Source organism: Balaenoptera borealis, assembly GCF_965194805.1.
Source record: "Balaenoptera borealis genome assembly, chromosome: 21".
Classification (NCBI taxonomy): domain Eukaryota; kingdom Metazoa; phylum Chordata; class Mammalia; order Artiodactyla; family Balaenopteridae; genus Balaenoptera; species Balaenoptera borealis.
In genome coordinates this window covers 6,131,284-6,153,676 of record NC_138880.1, presented here as the reverse complement: position 1 = coordinate 6,153,676, position 22,393 = coordinate 6,131,284, and the positions used below count along the sequence as shown (strand labels likewise).

The 22,393-nt window shown below is 35.2% G+C and overlaps 1 protein-coding gene and 1 pseudogene across 2 annotated transcripts in view; one reads left to right on the top strand and one right to left on the bottom strand.

The window, feature by feature from the left end:
- Nucleotides 1–22,393, bottom strand: part of ADAM32 (ADAM metallopeptidase domain 32) — a 203,511-nt gene that overhangs the window by 57,461 nt on the left and 123,657 nt on the right. Inside the window, exons 15-17 of the mRNA XM_082374769.1 lie at nucleotides 10,822–10,927; nucleotides 10,283–10,463; nucleotides 6,566–6,649 (exon numbers count right to left, since the gene is read on the bottom strand). Of these exons, the coding sequence (XP_082230895.1) occupies nucleotides 6,566–6,649; nucleotides 10,283–10,463; nucleotides 10,822–10,927 (371 nt within the window). The remainder of the gene's footprint in view (nucleotides 1–6,565; nucleotides 6,650–10,282; nucleotides 10,464–10,821; nucleotides 10,928–22,393) is intronic.
- Nucleotides 10,907–21,660, top strand: LOC309619532 (annotated as a pseudogene). The gene has a single exon. The product of its transcript is annotated as an uncharacterized misc_RNA (transcript).

The window sequence follows — 22,393 nt, the reverse complement described above, 5'->3', positions numbered from 1 at the left end:
ACCCAGTAGGTACAGGCCAGGACAGAATAAAATGATATATTCAGTGTGTCGAAAGAATAAAAAAGTCAGTCAAGAAACTTTAACTGGCAAACATAACCTTCAAAAGTAAAAGAGAAATAAAAACTCTCTGAGAAAAACAAGAACTGAGGAAATTCATCACCCCTATACCTGCCTTACAAGAAATGCTGAAAGAATTTCTTCCACCTGAAATAAAAAGATGATAATTAGTAACATGAAAACATACAACACACTCATAAAGGTAAATACACAGATTTTAAAAACTAAATCTGTAAGGGAATGGTATGTTAGCTACTGAACAATAGTATACAGGTTAAAGGGAAAAAGTACTAAAATAACTATAATCACTATAATTTGCTAATGCATGCACAATATGAAAAGAGGTAAATTATGACATCAAAAACAAAAAAGGGGGAGATAGTAGGGTAGAGCTTTTGTGCTTGATCAAAGTTAAGTTACAATCAGCTTAAAATGGACTGTTTTATCTATAAGATGCTTTATGTAAACCTCATGGTAACCATGAAGCAAAAACCTATAGTAGATTCATAAAGGATAAATAGAGGGCAATCATAGCATACCACCATAGAAAATCATGAATTCATAAAGGTAGGCAAAAAGAGAAGGAAAAAAAGAATAAGGGAACTAAAACAAACAAACAACAAAAAAACCAGCCAAAAAGTAATGAAAGAGATGGCATTACTAAGTACTTACATATCAATAGTTACCCTAATACATGAAATTAATTAATCAATCAAAGGTCAGCGTGGCTGAATGGATAAAAAAACAAGACCCAACTAAGTCTGCCTTCAAGAGAATCACATAGCCTCCAAGTAAAGAGATGTAAAAATATCCCATGTAAATGGAACCCAAAAGAAAGAGGGGGTAGCTATACTTATATCAGACAAAAAAAGGCTTTAAGCCAAAAAATGGTAACAAGACAAAAAGAAGATCATTATATAATTATAAAGTGGTCAACTCTGCAAGATATAACAATTGTGAATATACACACCCAACATCAGAGCACCTAATATACTAAGCAAATACTGAAAGGAGAAATTGACAACAAGACAATAATAGTAAGACACTTCAATACTCCACTTTCAACAATGGAAAGATAATCCAGACAAAAAATCACAAAGAAATGCTGGACCTGAGCTATACTTTATACCAAATTGACCTAACAGATATATATAGAACATTCCACCCAAGAGCAACAGAATACATATTCTTCTCAAGTGTACATGGAACATTACCAAGGATAGGTCATATAATAAGCCACAATACAAATTTTAGCAAATTTAAGAAAACTGAAAACATACAAAGTATCTACTTGACCAACACGATATGAAACTAGAAATCAACAGCAGGAAAGCTGGAAAATTCACAAACATGTAGAAATTAAACAACACACTCCTGAACAACCAATAGGTCAAGAAAGAAATTAAAAAGGACATTTTAAAATCTCAAAACAAATAAAAATGGAAACAACACAGACAAAAACTGGGGTTCTGTAAAAGCAGCTCTTAGAAATTTATAGCAATAAATGCATATATTAAGAAAATACAAATAATCTTAAAATTTATAAGGAACCATAAAAGACCCAGAATTGCCAAAGCAACCCTAAGGAAAAAGAACAAAGCGGGAGGCATAACCCTCCCAGACTTCAGACAATATTACCAAGCCACAGTAATCAAAACAGTGTGGAATTGGCACAAAAACAGATATATCAATGAATGCAACAGAATAGGCAGCCCAGAAATAAACCCACACAGTTACAGTCAATTAATCTTTGACAAAGGAGGCAAGAATATACCATGGGAAAAAAGACAGTCTCTTCAGCAAGTGGTGCTGGGAAAGTTGGACAGCTTCATGTAATGAATGAAGTTAGAACACAGCCTCAAACCATAAAAAAATTAAACTTGAAATGCCTTACACACTTAAACATAAGCCTAGAAGAGATCACAGGCAAAACGTTCTCTGACATAAAGCGTACCAATGTTTTCTTAGGTCAGTCTCCCAAGACAATAGAAATAGAAACAAAATAAACAAATGAAACCTAATCAAACTTAGAAGCTTTTGCACAGCAAAAGAAACCATCAACAAAATGAAAAGAAAACCTACAGAATGGGAGAAAATATCTGCAAACCATGTGACCAACAAGGGCTTAATTTCCAAAATATACAAACAGCTCATAAAACTAAATATTGAAAGTTTATAGCAATACAGTCATACAGCTGGGAAAAAAAATCTCAAGTAAGCAACCTAACCTTACACCTAAAGCAACCAGAGAAAGGAGAAGAAACAAAACCCAAAGTTAGTAGAAAGAAATAAATCATAAAGATCAGAGCAGAAATAAATGAAATCAGAACAAAGAGACAATAGAAAATATCTATGAAACTAAAAGCTGGTTCTTTGAAAAGATAAACAAAATTGATAAACCTTTAGCCAGACTCATCAAGGAAAGGAAAAAAAAAAGGAGAGGTCTCAAATCAATAAAACTAGAAAAGAAAAAGAAGTTACAACTGACACCACAGAAATACAAAGGATCATAAGAGACTATACAGGCCAATAAAATGGAAAATCTAGAAGAAATGGACAAGACTGTACCAGGAAGAAATAGAAAATATGAACAGACCAATCACAAGTTCTAAAACTGAAACTGTATGTAAAAAACTCCCAACAAACAGAAGTCCAGGACCAGATAGCTTCACAGGCAAATTTTACCAAACATTTAGAGAACAGTCAACACCTACTCTCTGAAACTCTTCCAGAAAGCTGCAGAGGAAGGAAGACTCCCAAACTCATTCTGTGAGGGCACCATCACCCCAATACCAAAACCAGACACATAAAAAGAAAATTACAGGCCAATATCACATAAAAAGAAAATTACAGGCCAATATCACTGATGAACATAGATGCAAAAATCCTCAATAAAATACTAGTAAATTGAATCCAACAAAACATTCAAAGAATCATATACCATGATCAAGTGGGATATATCCCAGGGATGCAAGGATTTTTCAGTATCCACAAATCAATCAGTGTGATACACCACATTAGCAAATTGAAGAATAAAAACTATATGATCATCTCAATAGATCCAGAAAAAGCCTTTGACAAAATTCAACACCCATTTATGATAAAAACTCTTCAGGATGTGGGCATAGAGGGAATATACCTGAACATAATAAAGGCAATATATGACAAGCCCACAGCTAACATCATACGCAATGGTGAAAAGCTGAAAGCATTTCCTCTAAGATAAGGAATAAGACAAGGATGTCCACTCTCACCACTATTGTTCAACATAATTTTGGAAGTCCTAACCATAGCAATCAGAGAAGAAAATGAAATAAAAGGAATACAAATTGGAAGAGAAGAAGTTAAACTGTCACTATTTGCAGATGGTATGGTACCATACATAGAAAATCCTGAAGGTGCTACCAGAAAACTACTAGAGTTCATCAATGAATTCAGTAAAGCTGCAGGATACAAAATTAATACATAGAAATCTGTTGCATTTCTATACACTAACAACAAAAGACCAGAAAGAGAAAATAAGGAAACAATTCCATTAACCATCACGTCAAAAAGAATAAAATACCTGGGAGTAAACTTACCTAAGGAGGCAAACGACCTGTACTCTGAAAACTGTAAGATGCTGATGCACGATATTGAATATGACACAAACAGATGGAAAGCTATACCATGTTCTTTGATTGGAAGAATAAATATTGTCAAAATGACTATACTACCCAAGGCGATCTACAGACTCAATGCAATCACTATCAAAATATCAATGGCATGTTTTGCAGACCTAGGACAACAAAAAAGATCTTAAAATCTGTATGGAAACACAAAGACCCTGGAGAGCCAAAGCAACCTTGAGAAAGAAAAACAAAGATGGAGGAATCAGCTCCCTGACTTCAGACTATACTATAAAGCTACAGTCATCAAAACAGTATGGTACTGGCACAATGACAGACTTATAGATCAATGAAACAGGACAGAAAGCCCAGAAATAAACCCACGCACCTATGGTCAATTAATTTGTGACAAAGGAGGCAAGACTATACAAGAGGAAAAACAGTCACTTCAATAAATGGTGCTGTGAAAACTGGACAGCTACGTGTAAAAAAATGAAATTAGAACATTCTTTAACACCATACACAAAAATAAGCTCAAAATGGATTAGACCTAAATGTGAGAGAGGACACTGTAAAACTCTTAAAAGAAAACATAGGCGGAACACTCTCTGACATAAATCAAAGCAATATCTTTTTCGATCGGTCTCCCAGAGTAATGGAAATAAAAACAAAAATAAACAAATGGGACCTAATTAAGCTCAAAAGCTTTTGCACAGCAAAGGACACCATAAACAAAACAAAAAGACAACCCATAGAATGGGAGCAAATATCTGGCAATGATGTGACCAACAAGGGATTAGTCTCCAAAATTTACAACCAGCTTGTAAGACTTAATATCATCAAAAGAAAACAACCCAATCAAAACATGGGCAGAAGACCTAAATAGACATTTCTCCAAAGACAACATACAGATGGCCAAGAGGCACATGAAAAGAAGTTCAACATCACTAATTATTAGAGAAATGCAAATCAAAACTACAAAGAGACCTCACCTCAAACCAGGCAAAATGGCTATCATCAAAAAAATCCACAAATAATAAATGCTGCAGAGGGTGTGGAGAGAAGGGAACCCTCCTACACTGTTGGTGTCAATGTAAATTGGTGCAGCCACTATGGAGAACAGTATGGAGGTTCCTTAAAAAGCTAAAAATAGAGCTACCATACGATCCTGCAATCCCACTCCTGGACATATATCTGGAGAAAAACATGGTCTGAAAGGATACATGCGCCCCAGTGTTCACTGCAGCACTATTTACAACAGCCAAGACATGGAAGCAACCTAAATGTCCATCAACAGAGGAGTAGATAAAGAAGATGTGGTACATATATACAATGGAATATTACTCAGCCATTAAAAGGAATGAAATAATGCCATTTGCAGCAACATGGATAGACCCAGAGACTGTCATGCTGAGTGAAGTAAGTCAGACAGAGAAAGAGAAATATGATATTGCTTATATGCAGAATCTAAAAAGAAATGATACAAATGAACTTATTTATAAAACAGAAACACTCACAGACTTAGAGAATGAACTTATGCTTACCGGGGGGGGAAGGGTGGGGAGAAGGGATAGTTAGGCAGTTGGGGATTGACATGTACACACTGCTATATTTAAAATGGATAACCAACAAGGACCTACTGTATAGCACAGGGAACTCTGCTCAATATTATGTAACAACCTAAATGGGAAAATAATTTGAAAAAGAATAGATACATGTATATGTGTGACTGAATCACTTTGCTGTACATCTGAAACTAACACAACATTGTTAATCAACTATATTCCAATATAAAATTAAAAGTTTTAAAAAGAAAGAAAAAATACATGCAGCCCAATATTCACTGCAGCACTATTTACAATAGCAAAGACATGGAAGCAACCTAAATGTCCATCAACAGTGGAGTGGGTAAAGAAGATGTGGTACACATATACAATGGAATATTCCTCAGCCATAATAAAGAATGAAATAATGCCATTTGCAGCAACATGGGTGGACCTAGGTATTATCATACTAAGTGAAGTAAGTCAGAGAAAGACAAATATCATATGATATTGCCTATGTGTGGAATCTGAAAAATGGTACAAATGAACTTATTTACAAAACAGAAAGAGTCACAGATGTAGAAAACAAACTTATGGTTACCAAAGGCGAAAGGAGGTCGGGGAGGGATAAATTAAGTGTTTGGGATTAACATATACACACTACTGTATATAAAATAGATAACTAATAAGGACCTACCGTATAACACAGGGAACTCTACTCAGTATTCTATAATGACCTATATGGGAAAAAAATCTAAAAAAGAACAGATATATGTATATGTATAACTGATCCACCTTGCTGTACACCTGAAACTAACACAACATTGTAAATCAACTATACTCCAATTTTTTTAAAAAATGAAACAAAATAAAATAGGGGTGTTCTACTATCACTTGAGATCAACAATCCAACCTTCTATCCACTGCACTTTTACTTTTTTGGTATGGGAAGTAAATTGGTCTCATTGGGAAAAATAAAAAAAGGTCTATTACAAAATGAGGGATAAAACCAATAATTTTCCCTCACCCTATATATTCATAGACACACACACTTTAGTTTAATTATCTTCACGTAACGAACAGGTTAATGTATTTACTGGAATATTTAATACCTCTGAAAAGTGCCCAACTGTAAAAATAAATTTGTTAGAGTCATCAGCAATTTAATTCTGTACAATGTCCTCTAAAACATATGGCTACAAATTTAGTAACCCAATTCAGCCCCACATTTTAAGTAGATACAACATGTCCTAGCACACAGTAGGAACCCAATAAACGTTGAATAAATTAACAAATGATGCTGAAAAGTGTCCAAGAGAGGTGATTTGGGAAAACATGAATCATGTGCTTACTTACTCCATGTCCATTGCACTTTAGTGAACAATTATATGATCTGTCTGCAAGTATCCTTGATTCTACACATTCACGATTTACACAAATCTAAAGAAAAACACAAAAATTTTTTTTCTGAGTTAGAGGAGTCCAGTTATTGTAACATTACCATCAGTAATTTTATAAGACCACAGCCATTCAATGCAGTAAATTTCCATTAAGTACTGCTTTTGCTGTAACCCACAAATTTTTATATGTTGTATTTTCATTTAATTAAAAATATTTTTCAATTTCTCTTGAGATTTCTCCTTTGGCATAAGTGTTATTTAGAAATGTGTAGTGTAAGCTACAAATATTTGGGGATTTTTCTGATAAGTCTAATGTAAACTATGGACTTTGGGTGAGGATGATGTAATAGTGTAGGATTGTGGATAGTGTACGTGTCTGCACTTCTTTGGGGTAAGTGGTTATGGGAACTCCCTGTACTTTCTGCAACTTTTGATGTGAACCTAAAACTTCCCTAAAAAATAAAGTCTATTTTTTAAAATAAATTTTAAAGAAATGATTCAAGCTTCTGGTATTCGGTTCCCCATTTAAGGAGTTTGGAACTTGCCACTCCATCCTAACAACAAGTAAAAGTTGAACAGACTGAAGAAGCAACAACTCTTTTAGGATCCATAAAAGAAGTGATTTGGGGGCAAACCACTGCCCCCCAAATTGGAGAGACAGACAAGTGAACACAGGGAGTCACAGCTTACCAGAGAAAAGATTCACAAGCGGAAACCTCCTCAGGTACCCGTGCCAGGGTAGGAAAGTCTGAACTGTAATTGATGAATTGCTGGAGGCTCAATACAGACACCTCTGAGAGTTAGGAACTCCAGGAGAGCCCCACAGTTTTGTGAGATGTACATCCAGGAGCTCAACCGGGTTCTCACAGTAAATATTAGAGAAAAAAATTTCTTGTATTCTGGCAGGAGGAGGGGAAAAGCAACCATTCTGAAGTAGCCAGAGCACTCTGTTCTTAACAAGCTTGCCCTCAGGAGAAACTAGTTAACTAGAGCCTAATCTGGTGGTGTTTTATCAGAGCCTAACTGATCTGGGGGAAGGGAAATACCCAATTTCAGTCAGCTCTAACCTTCCATGTGTAAGAAGAGAAATACCCAACTCCAGCCCACTCCAGCCATCCTGTCCCATCTAAGGGAGGAGAAAAAACATGAGAAACACTTGTGAAGTTCACAGTCCAGAGGCACAGGTTCACTGAAAGACTCAGATCTGTTCATAGGACTAAAGAACACTTCCCCTTCCCACAACACCTCACCACCACATTTCTAAAGGTCTATTTACAGCAGTTCTTTTATCTGGTTCATCATGTCCAGCTCTCAAGAAAACAGATAAGGTTATACTAAAAGCTAAAAAACACAATTGGAAAAACGGAGAAGGTATCAGAACCATACATGTCAGGGATACTGAAATTATCAGACCAGGAGTTTAAAACAACTATGATTAATATGCTAAGGGCTCTAATAGATGAAGTAGACAGTATGCAAGAACAGATGGGAGATGGAAGCAGAGAGACAGCAATCCTAAGAAAAAAATAAAAATAAATGCTGGAATAAAAAAAAAAAAACACTGTAACAAAAATGAATAAATGCCTTTAATGGGCTTATTAGTACAATGGACATAGCTGAGGGAAGAATCTCTGAGCTAGAGGATGTATCAATAGAATCCTGGAAAATGAAAAAGCAAAAAGAACAAAGACAAAAAAATAACACAGAATATCCAAGGACTGTGGGACAACTACAAAAGGTATAACATATATGTAATGGAAATGCCAGAAGAAGAAGAAAAAGGAACAGAAGAAATATTTGAAACAATAATGACTAAGGATTTCCCCCAAATTAATGTCAGACACCAAACCACAGTTCCAGGAATCTCAGATAACAATAAGCAGGATAAATTCCAAACAAACAAACAAACTAACAAACCCCTACACCTAGGCATATTGTGTTCAAACAGAAAATCAAAGAATAAATCCTGAAAAAAGCAAAAAAATTTTTTAAAGCCTTACTTATAGATTAACAAAGATAAGAATTACATCTGACTTCTCCTCAGAAACCAGGCAGTCAGAAGAGTGGAGCAAAATATTTAAAGTATTGACAGAAAAAAATCCCCAACCTAGAATTCTATATACAGCAAAATTATCCTTCAAAAGTGAAAGAGAGATAAAGACTTTTTCAGACACACAAAAATGGAGGGAATTTTTCGCTAAGAGAGCTGTCTTGCAAGACATGTTAAAAGAAGTTCTTAAGAGAGAAGGAAAATAATATAGGTCAGAAACTAATAGGATGTACAATAGCTTTACGTAAACTATTTTCTTTGTGTGATAAGCATGTGTCAATGTAGGTTGATCAATTGTAACAACTGTACCACACTGGTGGGCAATGTTAGTAACGGGGAAGACATGCCTGTGTGGGGCCAAGAGGGCACGTTAGGAAATCCCCTCTAACATCCTTTCCGTTTTGTTGTGAATCTAAAATTCTTCTTTAAAAACAGTCCAAAAAAAATGATTCAGGGCAGGGAAATGGGAGAAACAAATGAAACAAGACTGACATAAAAAAAATCATAATCAAAAAATCACTTTTAATTACAATAGTCTGAAATCTAACAAAACCATCCCTAAGAGCACAGTTTAAATAATATTCTGTATTATTGCACATATCGAAAGTTTGCATAGGAAGAAAATCAATTCAATAATCAGGAGTTTTCACTAAATATGCGCTATTATTCGAGTTCCTCAGAAAGATATTAGAAGTTTTCATTAAAATATACTACAGATATCTAACATTCTATTATGGAATGTATTAAACATCCAAATATTAATTCTTTTAAGTATAAAGTATAATAATCAGAGGATTAAGGATATATTCCCAACTCCCTTATTTCTAGCAATATCAACTTCCCTAAGTTGCAGTTTTCTTAAATGAGTACAATAATACTTTTTCTAAACTATTTGAGATTTGTTTCAAGGTTAAAATGAAATAATGTATGTGAAAATGATTTCCTTTCAAACATGAAATCACAACACTCTTCAGAGAAATGGCCTCACAAAACCCTTTCTAAACCCCAACACCCTAACCCTTTTAAGCCTTTAATGTGTTCAGTCTTCTCATTAGTTCTTGGCCTCTGTGGTGTGTCTAACAACTCCTTTTAGAACGTAGAGATTTTGAAGTAAATTTATTCCCTCTATGTTTTCTCCAGATTTGGCTGGTTGGTCTCATAGATAACAAATTATAATAACAATAAATAATAATAGCCAACCTATATTTAGCTCTTACTATATGCTGGGCATTGTGCTAAGCACTTTATACTATTATCTCATTTAATCTTTGCAATAACTCCATAGAGTAAAAGACATAAGTGGGATTAAGTGGGATTTCTTCTTTCTTCTCCAAGAAGAAAAGTGAATTTCCATGTTATGGAATATTTAACTACAAGTACAAGTATTCCCAAGATTTCTCTCTTCCCCACTCCAGCCCCAGAACACTTGGATTTTCCTTGCTCACAACACTGAAATTCTAACGGGGATCAACCAACTCTCATTTCCCTCAGAGACCAATTGAAGCTTATTCATTTTCTCCTTAACCAAATATTCAAGTTTACAAAGCACTAGTAATTAACTGCAATATTTATTAAAGGAATTAATAAAACTAGATTTTTAAAAATAGATTTTAAGTCATTTACCCTCCCAGTATCACAAATAGAGCCACTTTTGACCATCATTGGATCTTCTCTACCCGTCGTTGTGTAGTGCATAGTTATACATACAGTATTTCGTACAAAAGCATAAATCACAGAAGCACCGTCTCGAAGGAAAGGAGTTTGAAAGGGGTAGGTACAAATTAATCTGCCACATATAAGATTCCTGCAAACATAATAAATTATATGATTATTATGCATTAGGCATTTATTAGGAATGCATCAGATTGCTTTCTTTGACAAAAAAGTAAAAATAAACAATGGTTCTAGATTTATGGCAGTATATCTAAGGAAAATGTAACACTTTAATGCTAACATTTAAAGTAAAAAGGAAAGCCATTGATACAGGCTTAATAAGCCTGTAACACAAGAAAGATGCCAAGGCTACAGATTTTGATTTCAGATTTACTCCCATACACATGTGATACTTGAAACCACTGGAATGAATGACATATATAGAGAAAAACTAAAAACAGAATCTTACAGAACATAAGAGAAGTATCTTTAATATTTGCATAGCATACCTCCATGCACAAAATTTATATCTGCTTCCTTCTCTACCACAGTTCCCAAACCTATCAGTTTGAGACTGTATTTCTTCATAGCAGGCAAATGGAGCATTTTTTGAACCTGTCAAAGTTAGAAATATATTTGGATTAAAACTTCCTTTTTTTCCATCTTCCTCAATTTCCTCATATATTTATGTTTCTTATGCTTTTTTCTCTATTATTAGCATCTATTCAAAAGTTTCCTAGTGACGTTGTAAGAAAAGAGAAATGATTAAAGTGAAAAGTAACGCTCATGGTTATTTCTCCTTTTACTTCATTTTCAGTCATTTCCATCACAAAAGATATTATGAGGATGGGGAGAGCTATAGAAGTGTAAACGTTGAGAGGGCTCTGTGAAAGAAGACAAGAGAAAGAAAACTATACTTGTTCTCCTAGATTCTGAGTAGGAATTTATAAAAAGCCAGGTGTATAAAAAAATCTCATTAAAGAAACCTCGTATCTTCAGAAAGTCTGAAGTGAAGGGACCAAAATTGCCAAACTATAAATTTACCTATTTTTCCTTCATTACTATATTAGTTTTTTTATCATTGTGTAAAAAATTACCAATATATTGGCACCTTAAAACAACACCCACGTCACAGTTTCTGTAAGTCAGGAGCCTGGCAAAGCACAAGCAGGTTCTCTGTGCAGGGTCTCACTAGGCTGAAATAAAGTTCTTGGCTGGGGTTACAGTCTCATTTGAGGCTGGAGTCCTCTTCCAATCTCACTGGTCATTGGAAGAATTCATTTTTTTGCACCCATTGCTCCATTGTCTTACTATCTGCCAGGGGTTGCTCTTGGCCCCTCAGGTCCTAGTCACATGGCCCTCTCACAACAATGGCAGTTTATTTCTGCCAAGCCAGCAAGAGAATCTTCTGACATCTTCCATCTTCTAAAGGCTCACATTATTAGGTGAGGCCCCACTCAGAATGATCTCCCTTTTAATTAATTCAAAGTTGACTAATTATGGATCTTAATTATATCTTTAAAATTCCTTCATAATTACTATATAATCTAATCATAGGAATGATATTCCATCATATATTCACTGGTTCTCCCTCATCTCAGAGAGGGGATTATCCAAGAAATGTACACCAGAAGAATATTGGGGGCCATCTTAGAATTCCACCTAGCACAGTTACCTTCTCCAAAATGAACCTTGCTAAGTCTAACTGCCCATCTATAAAATACAAAAGTAGGTAATAATATCTACCTCAGTGGATTGTTATGAAACTTAATTAAGATGATGTTTATTTAGTCACTCTTTTTTTTAATTCATTAATTTATTTATTTATTTTTGGTTGCGTTGGGTCTTCGTTGCTGTACATGGGCTTTCTCTAGTTGTGGCGAGCGGGGGCTACTCTTCACTGTGGTGCGCGGGCTTCTCATTGCGGTGGCTTCTCTTATTGCAGAGCACGGGCTCTAGGCTCGCAGGCTGTAGAGCACAGGCTCAGTAGTTGTGGCGCATGGGCTTAGTTGCTGCACAGCACGTGGGATCTTCCCGGACCAGGGCTCGAACCTGTGTCCCCTGCATTGACAGGCGGATTTTCAACTACTGCGCCACCAGGGAAGTCCCCTATTTAGTCACTCTTAATTCCCATCTAATCCTTCTCCATTTTCTTTTGAGATTAAGAAGGTTTCTCCTATTTACCAGCTCTTTCTATGATTTACATTTTCCCCACTATTCCCTTTAATTTTTTACCTTCTCCTAATTCTATTTCTTTCCACCAATTTTACACATTGGTCCATTAAAGGTGCTTGTATACATACCGTGAGGACAGGTAATGGTATTTCTGAGTATTCACAATGTTTATTAGCTCAGTTGTGAATCTGAGAATACCAGGTTAGGAATGCTCTTCATCCAGGCCAATTTTTACTCATTCAGATAGTGCTTCTAAAGGTACCAATGAGCCCTGTATTTAATTTCTCCCTTGAATACCTCTCTCATTAGTGTTAGAGACTTTCTCTCAGCTCAGTCTGGGTTTTCCAAGGTGATATGGAAACACCAAAAGGGCAACACTTTGAAAATGTGAAATCACATGTCAAATATTTCCTTAAGTCCAGTATACTGACCAAGTCTACAAAGTAAGAGAATTTGCCCTTCCATAGTCCAAATAGTGTATTTAGATTCTCTCTAACCTATTATCAAATGCTATGAGGTACCACAAAATAGTAGATGGACTTTCATAGACAGATGTGCATGGCTGGTACTAGGTCGGTAAATGTGGGTACTGGAAAACTATTGCAAGTAATTTAGGCAAGACTCATAAATAGCACTGCAGAGTAGGGAGTTTGAGGTTATACTCCCTTGACCACTATTAGAGACGACTAGTTTACGTTTCCAGTTAGATGGACTAGAAGGCCACCCCATCTCAACTGTAATAAAGGGAGCCACTGAAATGTTAGCTAAAGTTTTACCTTTCATAACCTGACATCTTTCTCACCTCATCTCATGACTAATAGGCATTTGCAACTTAACATATCCTAAAACCAAATTCTGTTTTACACCCTAGGCTTCTTTATAGGACCATTAGTCAACCAATGTTCAGGCCAAAGCTTAGGAAGAATTCTTGATTTCTTTTTCCCCCCTCACTACCTGCCTCCACCATCTAATCCAAGTATTACGGACACTGCCCCTAAATACAGCCTGAGCATGACCACTTCTCATCTTCTGCACAGCCACCACTCTAGCCTGTGCTATCATCAGTTCTCTTCTAATATGCTACCATAGCTTCTAAACGACTCCCCACTTCAACTCTCCATAGTACATTCCGCATATCGTCAGTCAGAGTGATCTTTTTAAAAAATAAAAATACATCAGCCTCTTACTTAAATATCTCTAGTGGTTTCCCGTTACATTAAGAATAAAATCCAATTTTCTTGCCATGGTCCTTACTCAGCCTGGTTCACTACCTTTCAGCCACACTGCCCTTCTTTTCATCCTTGACCTCACCAAATTCATTCCTAACTCAGAACCATAACATTTGCTGCATTCCTCTGCCCAAAATGCTCTTTCCTAAGATCATCTTTTGGCTGACTTCTTCTTAATATTAAAGTTTCTACTCAAATTTCACTTCCACACAGAAACCATCTCTGAACACCCTATCTGAACAGCCTCACCTTCATCATCAGTCTTTTTCCTATCACTCTGTTTGTTGTTGATTTGTTTGGGGGATTTTTTGTTGTTGTTGTTATCATAACATTCACCATTAATGGAAATGACTACATTTATTTATTTACTTATTTACTAATTTTTTATTGTTTATGCCTGAACCCTTCACTGTAATATAACCTCCATAAGAATAGGAATCTTTTTTTTTTGCCTTTCCCATCACTGGGTTTCCAGTCCTAGAAGAATGCCTTACCCAATTAAGGTGATAAATAAATATTTATTGAATGAATGAAAAAAATCAACACCTTGGGGAACATATTCCATGATCTGTCTTTCTTATGGAGTTTGACAACCAAAATCAAAACCTCCAATAGGAATTATACCTATTCTATTTGAAGCAATAGAGATTTTTAAAGATTAACATTTGAAACAAACTCCTTAGTGATCTCTCCCAAATTATGTTTCCAATGTCACCTCACTAATTTCATTAGTTTCTGTTTTGTGGCCTTCTAAATATTTTTTATTCAAAGAGGCAATATCAATTCTATATTTTTCAAATAACTTGTAGATAGAACCAATTAAAAATTTCCACAAATTCATGATAAGTAAGAGCTGAAATTTTTTCCTCATGGCTCCTAAAACAGTCCTAAGAGATATTTAAGATAAATAAGCATAAATTTACTTATACAATCTGAAGCCACTTGAGCTATATAATTCTTTTCCATCTCCAATAAACTATAGATTATTACTCTAACACCAGCTGAAATAATGGAGAAATAACTATTTTCAAAGAAGTCCAGGAAATTCATCACTAATTATGAGAATAACAAGAGACAGATTAAATGAAATATTTATTATATTGGCACTCAAGGAAGAAATGTAAGTAAAGCTTATCTCTCTACCTCTTGTTTTCATTTAAGTTTATACTCCAGCTTCATTTTTCTGTCTCATTGAGGCCCATCTTTTTCCACATGGTCAAAAACATAGCTGCCCAAAACTCTGGAGCTTTATTTATGATAATTTTGAGTCCTTAGAGGGAAAACTCTAAGGAGAAGAGAGAAGAGAACACAAGATGAAGGGAAGAAAAAAGACCTACAAAAACAAACACAAAACAATTAAGAAAATGGCAATAAAAACATACATATTGATAATTACCTTAAATGTAAATGAATTAAATGTTACAACCAACAGACACAGACTGGCTGAATAAATACAAAAACAAGACCCATATATACACTGTCTACAAGAGAGCCATTTCAGACCTAGGGACACATACAGACTGAAAGTGAGGGGCAAATGGAAATGAAAAGAAAGCTGGAGTAGCAGTACTCATATCAGACAAAATAGACTTTAAAATAAAGACTGTTACAAGAGACAAGGAAGGACACTACATAATGATCAAGGGATCAACTGAAGAAGATGTAACAGTTGTAAATATAGATGCACCTAACATGCAGCTCAATATATAAGGCAAATGTTAAGCCATAAAAGGGAAAATCGACAGTAACACGATAATTATGGGGGACTTTAACATCGCACTTACACCAAAGGACAGATCATCCAGACAGAATATTAATAAGAAAACACAAGCCTTAAATGAAACATTAGATCAGAGAGATTAATTGATATTTACAGGACATTCCATCTGAAAGCAGCAGTATACATTTTCTTCTCAAGTGCACATAGAACATTCTCCAGGATAGATCAGATCTTGAGTCACAAATCAAGCCTTGGTAAATTTAAGAAAACTGAAATCATATCAAGTATGCTTCCTGACCACAATGCTATGAGATTAGAAATTAAATACAGGAAAAGAAACTATAAAAACCACAAACACATGGAGGCTAAACAATATGTTACTAAGTAATCAGTGGATCACTGAAGAAATCAAAGAGGAAATCTAAAAATACCTAGAGACAAATGACAACAAAAACACGACCATCCAAAACCTATGGAATGCAGCAAAAGCAGTTCTAAGAAGGAAGTTTACAGCAATACAATCTCACCTCAAGAAACAAGAAAAATCTCAAATAAACAACCTAACCTTACACCTAAAGCAACTAGAGAAAGAAGAACAAACAAAACCCAAAGTTAGTAGAAGGAAAGAAATCATAAAGATCAGAGCAGAAATAAATGAAATAGAGACCAAAAAAACCAATAGCAAAGACCAATGAAACTGAAAGCTGGTTCTTTGAAAAGATAAGCAAAATTGATAAACCTTTAGCCAGACTCATAAAGAAAAAGGGGAGAGGACTCAAGTCAATAAAATGAAAAAGGAGAAGTCATAATGGACACCACAGAATACAAAGGATCATAAGAGACTACTACAAGCAACTAACCATACCCCAATAAAATGGACAACCTAGAAGAAATGGACAAATTCTTAGAAAGATACAACCTTCCAAGATTGAACCAGGAAGAAATAAAAAATATGAACAGACTAATCACAAGTACTGAAATTGAAACTGTGATTAAAAATCTTCCAACAGGCCTTCTAAATATGTTCTTCCACTCACTTCCTCCTCTCTTCTCTTGTTTGCCATCCTATGTGTGGTTGAATTTGCTCCTCGCCATGTCTTCTCACAAGACTTTCAGGATCAAGCGATTCCTGGCCAAAAACAAAAGCAGAATCATCCCATTCCCCAATGGATTTGAATAAAAACTGGTAAGAAAATCAGATACAACTCCAAGAGAAGACATTGGAGAAGAACTAAGCTGGGTCTATAAGGAACCTCACGTGAAGTGTCACACATTTATGCCATCAAGGTCAATTGCGTCTTACCATATCAGAACATCACTAGTGTCCGGAACAGCTGCCTGTGTTTGATGGGAAAAATGGAGTGGCCCTCTCCTCTTTTCTTGATCTTTCCTCACCACTGCTCACTGTGTAGCTCAGTAATAAATATGTGAAATCTTTTGCTGGAAAAAAAAAAATCTTCCAACAAAAAAAAGGCAAGGGCCAGATGACTTCACAGGCAAATTCTATCAAACATTTAGAGAAGAGTTAACACCTACCCTTCTGAAACTCTTCCAAAAAATTGCATAGGAAGGAACACTGCCAAGCTCATTCTAAGAGGCCACTATCATCCTGATACCAAAACCAGACAAAGATATCACAAAAAAAGAAAATTACAGACCCATATCACTGATGAACATAGACACAAAAATCCTCAACAAAATACTAGCAAACAGAATCCAACACCACATTAAAAGGATCATACACCATGATCAAGTGGAATTTACCCTAGGGATGAAAGGATTTTTCAATATCCGCAGATCAATCAGTGTGATACACCCCATCAACAAATTGAAGAATAAAAACCATATGATCATCTCAATAGATGCAGAAAGGACTTTTGACAAAATACAACACTGATTTATGATTTAAAAAAAAACTCTCCAGAATGTGGGGAGAGAGGGGACCTACCTCAACATAATAAAGACCATATATGACAAACCCACAGCAAACATCATTCTCCATGGTGAAAAGCAGAAAGCATTTCCTCTAAGATCAGGAACAAGTCAAGGATGTCCACTCTCGCCACTTTTATTCCACATAGTTTTGGAAGTCCTAGCCACAGCAACCAGAGAAGGAAAAGAAGTAAAAGGAACACAACTTGGAAAAGAAGTAAAACTGCCACTGTTTGCAGATGACATGATAGTATACATAGAACACCCTAAAGATGTTACCAGAAAACTACTAGAGCTCATCAATGAATTAGGTAAAGTTGCAGGATACAAAACTAATATAAAGAAATCTGTTGCACACCTATACACTAACAACAAAAGATCAGAAAGAGAAATCAAGAAAACAATCCCATTTACTAACGCATCAAAAAGAACAAATTGCCTAGGTATAAACTTACCTAAGGAGGCAAGAGACCTGTACTCCAAAAACTATAAGATACTGATGAAAGAAATAGAAGATGATACAAACAGATGGAGAGATATACCATGTTCTTGGATTGGAAGAATCAATATTGTGAAAATGACTATCCTACCCAAAGCAAGCTACAGGTTCAATGCAATCCCTTTCAAATTATCGAAGGCATTTTTCACAGAATTAGAGCAAAACATTTTACAATTTGTATGGAAACAGGAAAGACCCTGAATGTCCAAAGCAATCTTGAGAAAGAAAAACAAAGCTGGAGGAATCAGGCTCCCTGACTTCAGACTATACTACAAAGCTACAGTCATCAAAACAGTGTGGTACTGGTACAAGAACAGAAATATAGATCAATAGAACAGGATAGAAAGTCCAGAAATAAATCCACACACTTATGCTCACCTAATCTACAACAAACGAGGCAAGAATATACAGTGAAGAAAAGACAGTCTCTTCAATAAGTCGTGCTGGGAAAGCTGGACAGCTATATGTAAAAGAATGAAATTAGAACACACCCTAACACCATACACAAAAATAAACTCAAAATGGATTAAAGACCTAAATGTAAGGCCAGATACTATAAAACTTTTGAGGAAAACATAGGGAGAACACTCTCTGACATAAATCGCAGCAAGATCTTTTTCAATCCACCTCCTAGAGTAATGGAAATAAAAACAAAAATAAACAAATGGGACCCAATTAAACTTAAAAGCTTTTGCACAGCAAAGGAAATGATAAACAAAAGTAAAAGACAACCCTCAGAATGGGAGAATATATTTGCAAATGAAGCCACCAACAAGGGATTAATCTCTAAAACATACAAACACCTCAGGCAGCTCAGTATCAGGAAAAAAAAAACAACCCAATCAAAAAATGGGTGGAAGATCTAAATAGATATTTCTCCAAAGAAGACATACAGATGGTTAAAAAGCACATGAAAAGATGCTCAATATCAGTAATTATTATAGATATACAAATCAAAACTACAATGAGGTATCACCACACACAGGTCAAAATGGCCATCATCAAAAATCTACAAACAATAAGTGCTGGAGAGGGTTTGGAGAAAAGGGAACCCTCCTACACTGTTGGTGGGAATGAAAACTGGTACAGCCACTATGGAGAACAGTATGGAGGTTCCTTAAAAAACCGAAAATAGAGCTACCATATGATCCAGCAATACCAGTCCTGGGCATATATCTGGAGAAAACCATAATTCAAAAAGATACACGCACCCCAATGTTCACTGCAGCACACTATTCACAATAGCCAGGACATGGAAGCAACCTAAATGTCCATCAACAGAGGAATGGATAAAGAAGATGTGGTACATATATACAATGGAATATTACTCAGCCATAAAAAAGAACAAAATAATGTCATTTCCAGCAACAAGGATGGACCTAGAGACTGTCATACTGAGTGAAGTGGGTCAGACACAGAAAGACAAATGTCATATGATATCACTTATATATGGAATCTAAGAAGAGGTTATAAATGAACTTATCTACAAAACAGAAATAGAGTTACAGATGTAGAAAATAAACTTATGGTTTCCAGGGTGTAAGGGGCAGGGGAGGGATAAACTGGAAGATTGGGATAGACATATACACACCACTATATATAAAGTAGGTAACTAATAAGGACCTACTGAATAGCACAAGGAACTCTACTCCATACTCTGTAATAGCACATATGGGAAAAGAATCTAAAAAAGAGTAGATATACATATACGTATAACAGATTCACTCTGTGGTACATGTGAAACTAACAGAACGCTGTAAATCAACTACACTCCAATAAAAATTTTTGAAAAGTTTAAATAAATTAATTAATTAAAATTAAAAAATAAAAGTTAAATCAAAACCTCAGAGAAAAACAGGAAAATAAGTGGATGACTTTGGAGTAGGCAAATACTTCTTAGAAAAACTATAGAAAAAATTTGATGAACTAAACTTCTTCAAAATTAAAGTTTTCTTATCAAAAATCACCATTAAAAATGTATATGGGAAACTGCATATTGGGAAAAAAATACAATACCTATATCTTAAAATGCACTTGAATATAGAATGTATAAATTACACACATAAATAATAAAAAGGCAAAAACCCAATTAAAAATGGGCAAAGATGTGAACAAACACTACAAACGGAAAATATATATATTCCATATATCATATATGTAGTCAATAAGCACCAAATAATGTGCTCAACATCTTTGCTATCAATCATGATAAAAATGCAAATTAAAGCCAGAATCAACTACCATTTTACAACCAATACAATGACTAAAATTAAAAAGATTCACAACATCAAATGTCACCAAGAACATGGAGCAACTGAAGTTCTCATGTTGCTGATAGATATAAGAAGTAGTATAATGACTTTAGAAAACCGTGAGCAGGTTTCTCATAAAATTAAGCATACAGCTACTCTTAAAACAGCAGTTCCACTCCAAAATCTTTACTCAGGAGAAACAAAAACATATATTTACAAAAATACTTATATATGAAGCCTCATAACACCTCTATTCATAATAGAAAAAAAAAACTAGAAACAATCCAAATGTCCATAAATATGAGAATATAAAAACTATTTGTAGAATATTCATACGATGAAATACTTCATTTATATGAAGTTCAAGAACAGGTAAAATTAATGTATGATAATAGGAAAGATAACCGTTATTGCCTTAAAGGAACTGACTGAAAAGAGATAGAAAGGAACTTACTGAGCTGATGAAAATTTTCTACTCTTTAATTGAAGTGAGGATTACATCAAAATATACACTTCAGATCTATGAAGTTCACTTTATACAATTATATCCCAATTTTTAAAAGTTCATGGTTAATGCTGCTAGTAGAAATATGATATCTGAAAGGTAAATCCATATCCACATTATGTCTCTATTCCAGTGAGAGGAAATTTATATGTTATATGCTGCCCTTTATATGTTGGGAGAGATCTAATGTCATCAAGTTGGCACAGTGGCTGGCCAGTCTGTCATAGCATTGTGCTATATCAGAATCTGAATTTTGGCCCATTGCTGTTGACTTAGCCCATGGTTGTTAACCAAGCAACAAAAGTAATCAGATCATCTTGCTGAGGGAAATTCTATTTTTGAACCCACACATTGTCTCCATCCCTGCAGCCATAAACTCTTTGTACATGGGTTCGCTATGAAAGTACTAGGGTACCTGGAGAAAAATGCTAGCATTCACAGGACAGATAATGTTATTTATCTGATTATACATAGCCTCCTCTATGTGGCATGCCCTGTGTTGAACTTTACATGCAACACAAATATCTTCACATTCCATGCTCTACCTGACAGGCACAACCACATACATCTTCTCCAGAACTTCTTGTCATCAATTTTTTAATATTATTTTTTCAAGTCCTAATTAATTGCACATGATTAGCCACTGTCAAATATCAATACTGCCTCTGAATTCCTCTCTTTCGGACAAAGTAGAAAACCACATACACTGCTAGAATTCTACACAGTAAGAGAATTTTCCTACATCATTTTTCAAAAACACCTCTGAGAGAGGTTACAATCATGCAGAGGGAATCCACTTCCAAGTGGTGTCAAATACTGAGCAGACTCATCTGCACCAGGCCTTAATTTTTTAATTTTTTCTTCCTCCAGCAACTAGTTACAGCAAACTTCCCATAAAGCCATAGAAATGCATTGAGAAAGGATTAGCAGATGGCTTAGGACTTTTAGCCACCTGCTCATATAACTTACTTAGATCTTCCTCTTTGATGCTTTGCACATCTTGGTATTTCACATAGCATTGTTTTCATGATGGGCAGCTCAGGTTTCATAATTTGGGGAGAACTGAGATTCATCTGCCTTCCTTAAATATGATGTACTTTCTCCAGGTTGCCACAGTCTCCACAATCCCATCATGACTCCTTGACACAAAGCTGAGAATCAGATTCCCTTTACCATCATGCTTGCACTATTTTTTTGTTTGTTTGTTTTACAATAAATATTTTTCATAACTCATGTCTTGATCTAAAATATTCTTACACTCTACTTCTTGCTATAAGAAACCAGCTCCCATCATAAAGACTGAAAAATGCCAGATATTACCTTTCTAAAACTCCTTTGCAGCCAGATCCTGGGCATGTGGCCCAATCATGGCCAGTGGTCCTGAGGGAAGTTATGCTAAGGACTTCTGGAAAAGATTGTTCTTTCTTGTAAAAGAGATAAGTAGAACTATATAAGCCCCCTTTCCCTATCTTTGAACAAAGAAACTACCAGGTCATCACAAAGGGGAAAGTCAAGAGAATGATGGGGAAGTCATCAAGTCCAGAAACTTGACAATGATGGAAGTCAATGATCAAATTCTAAAAGCATCTCATCTTTTTTTAATACACATGCAAAATAAATCCCTAATATTTAATCCCTTTTCTTCAGGCAGTCTATTAATGTGGAGAAAAGATTGCTAACTAATATAACATTCAAATCCTCGCTTTGGAGACAGACATATGAGCTGCTTGCAAAAGCAAAGTACAGTGGTAAAAGATCCTTTCATTGTT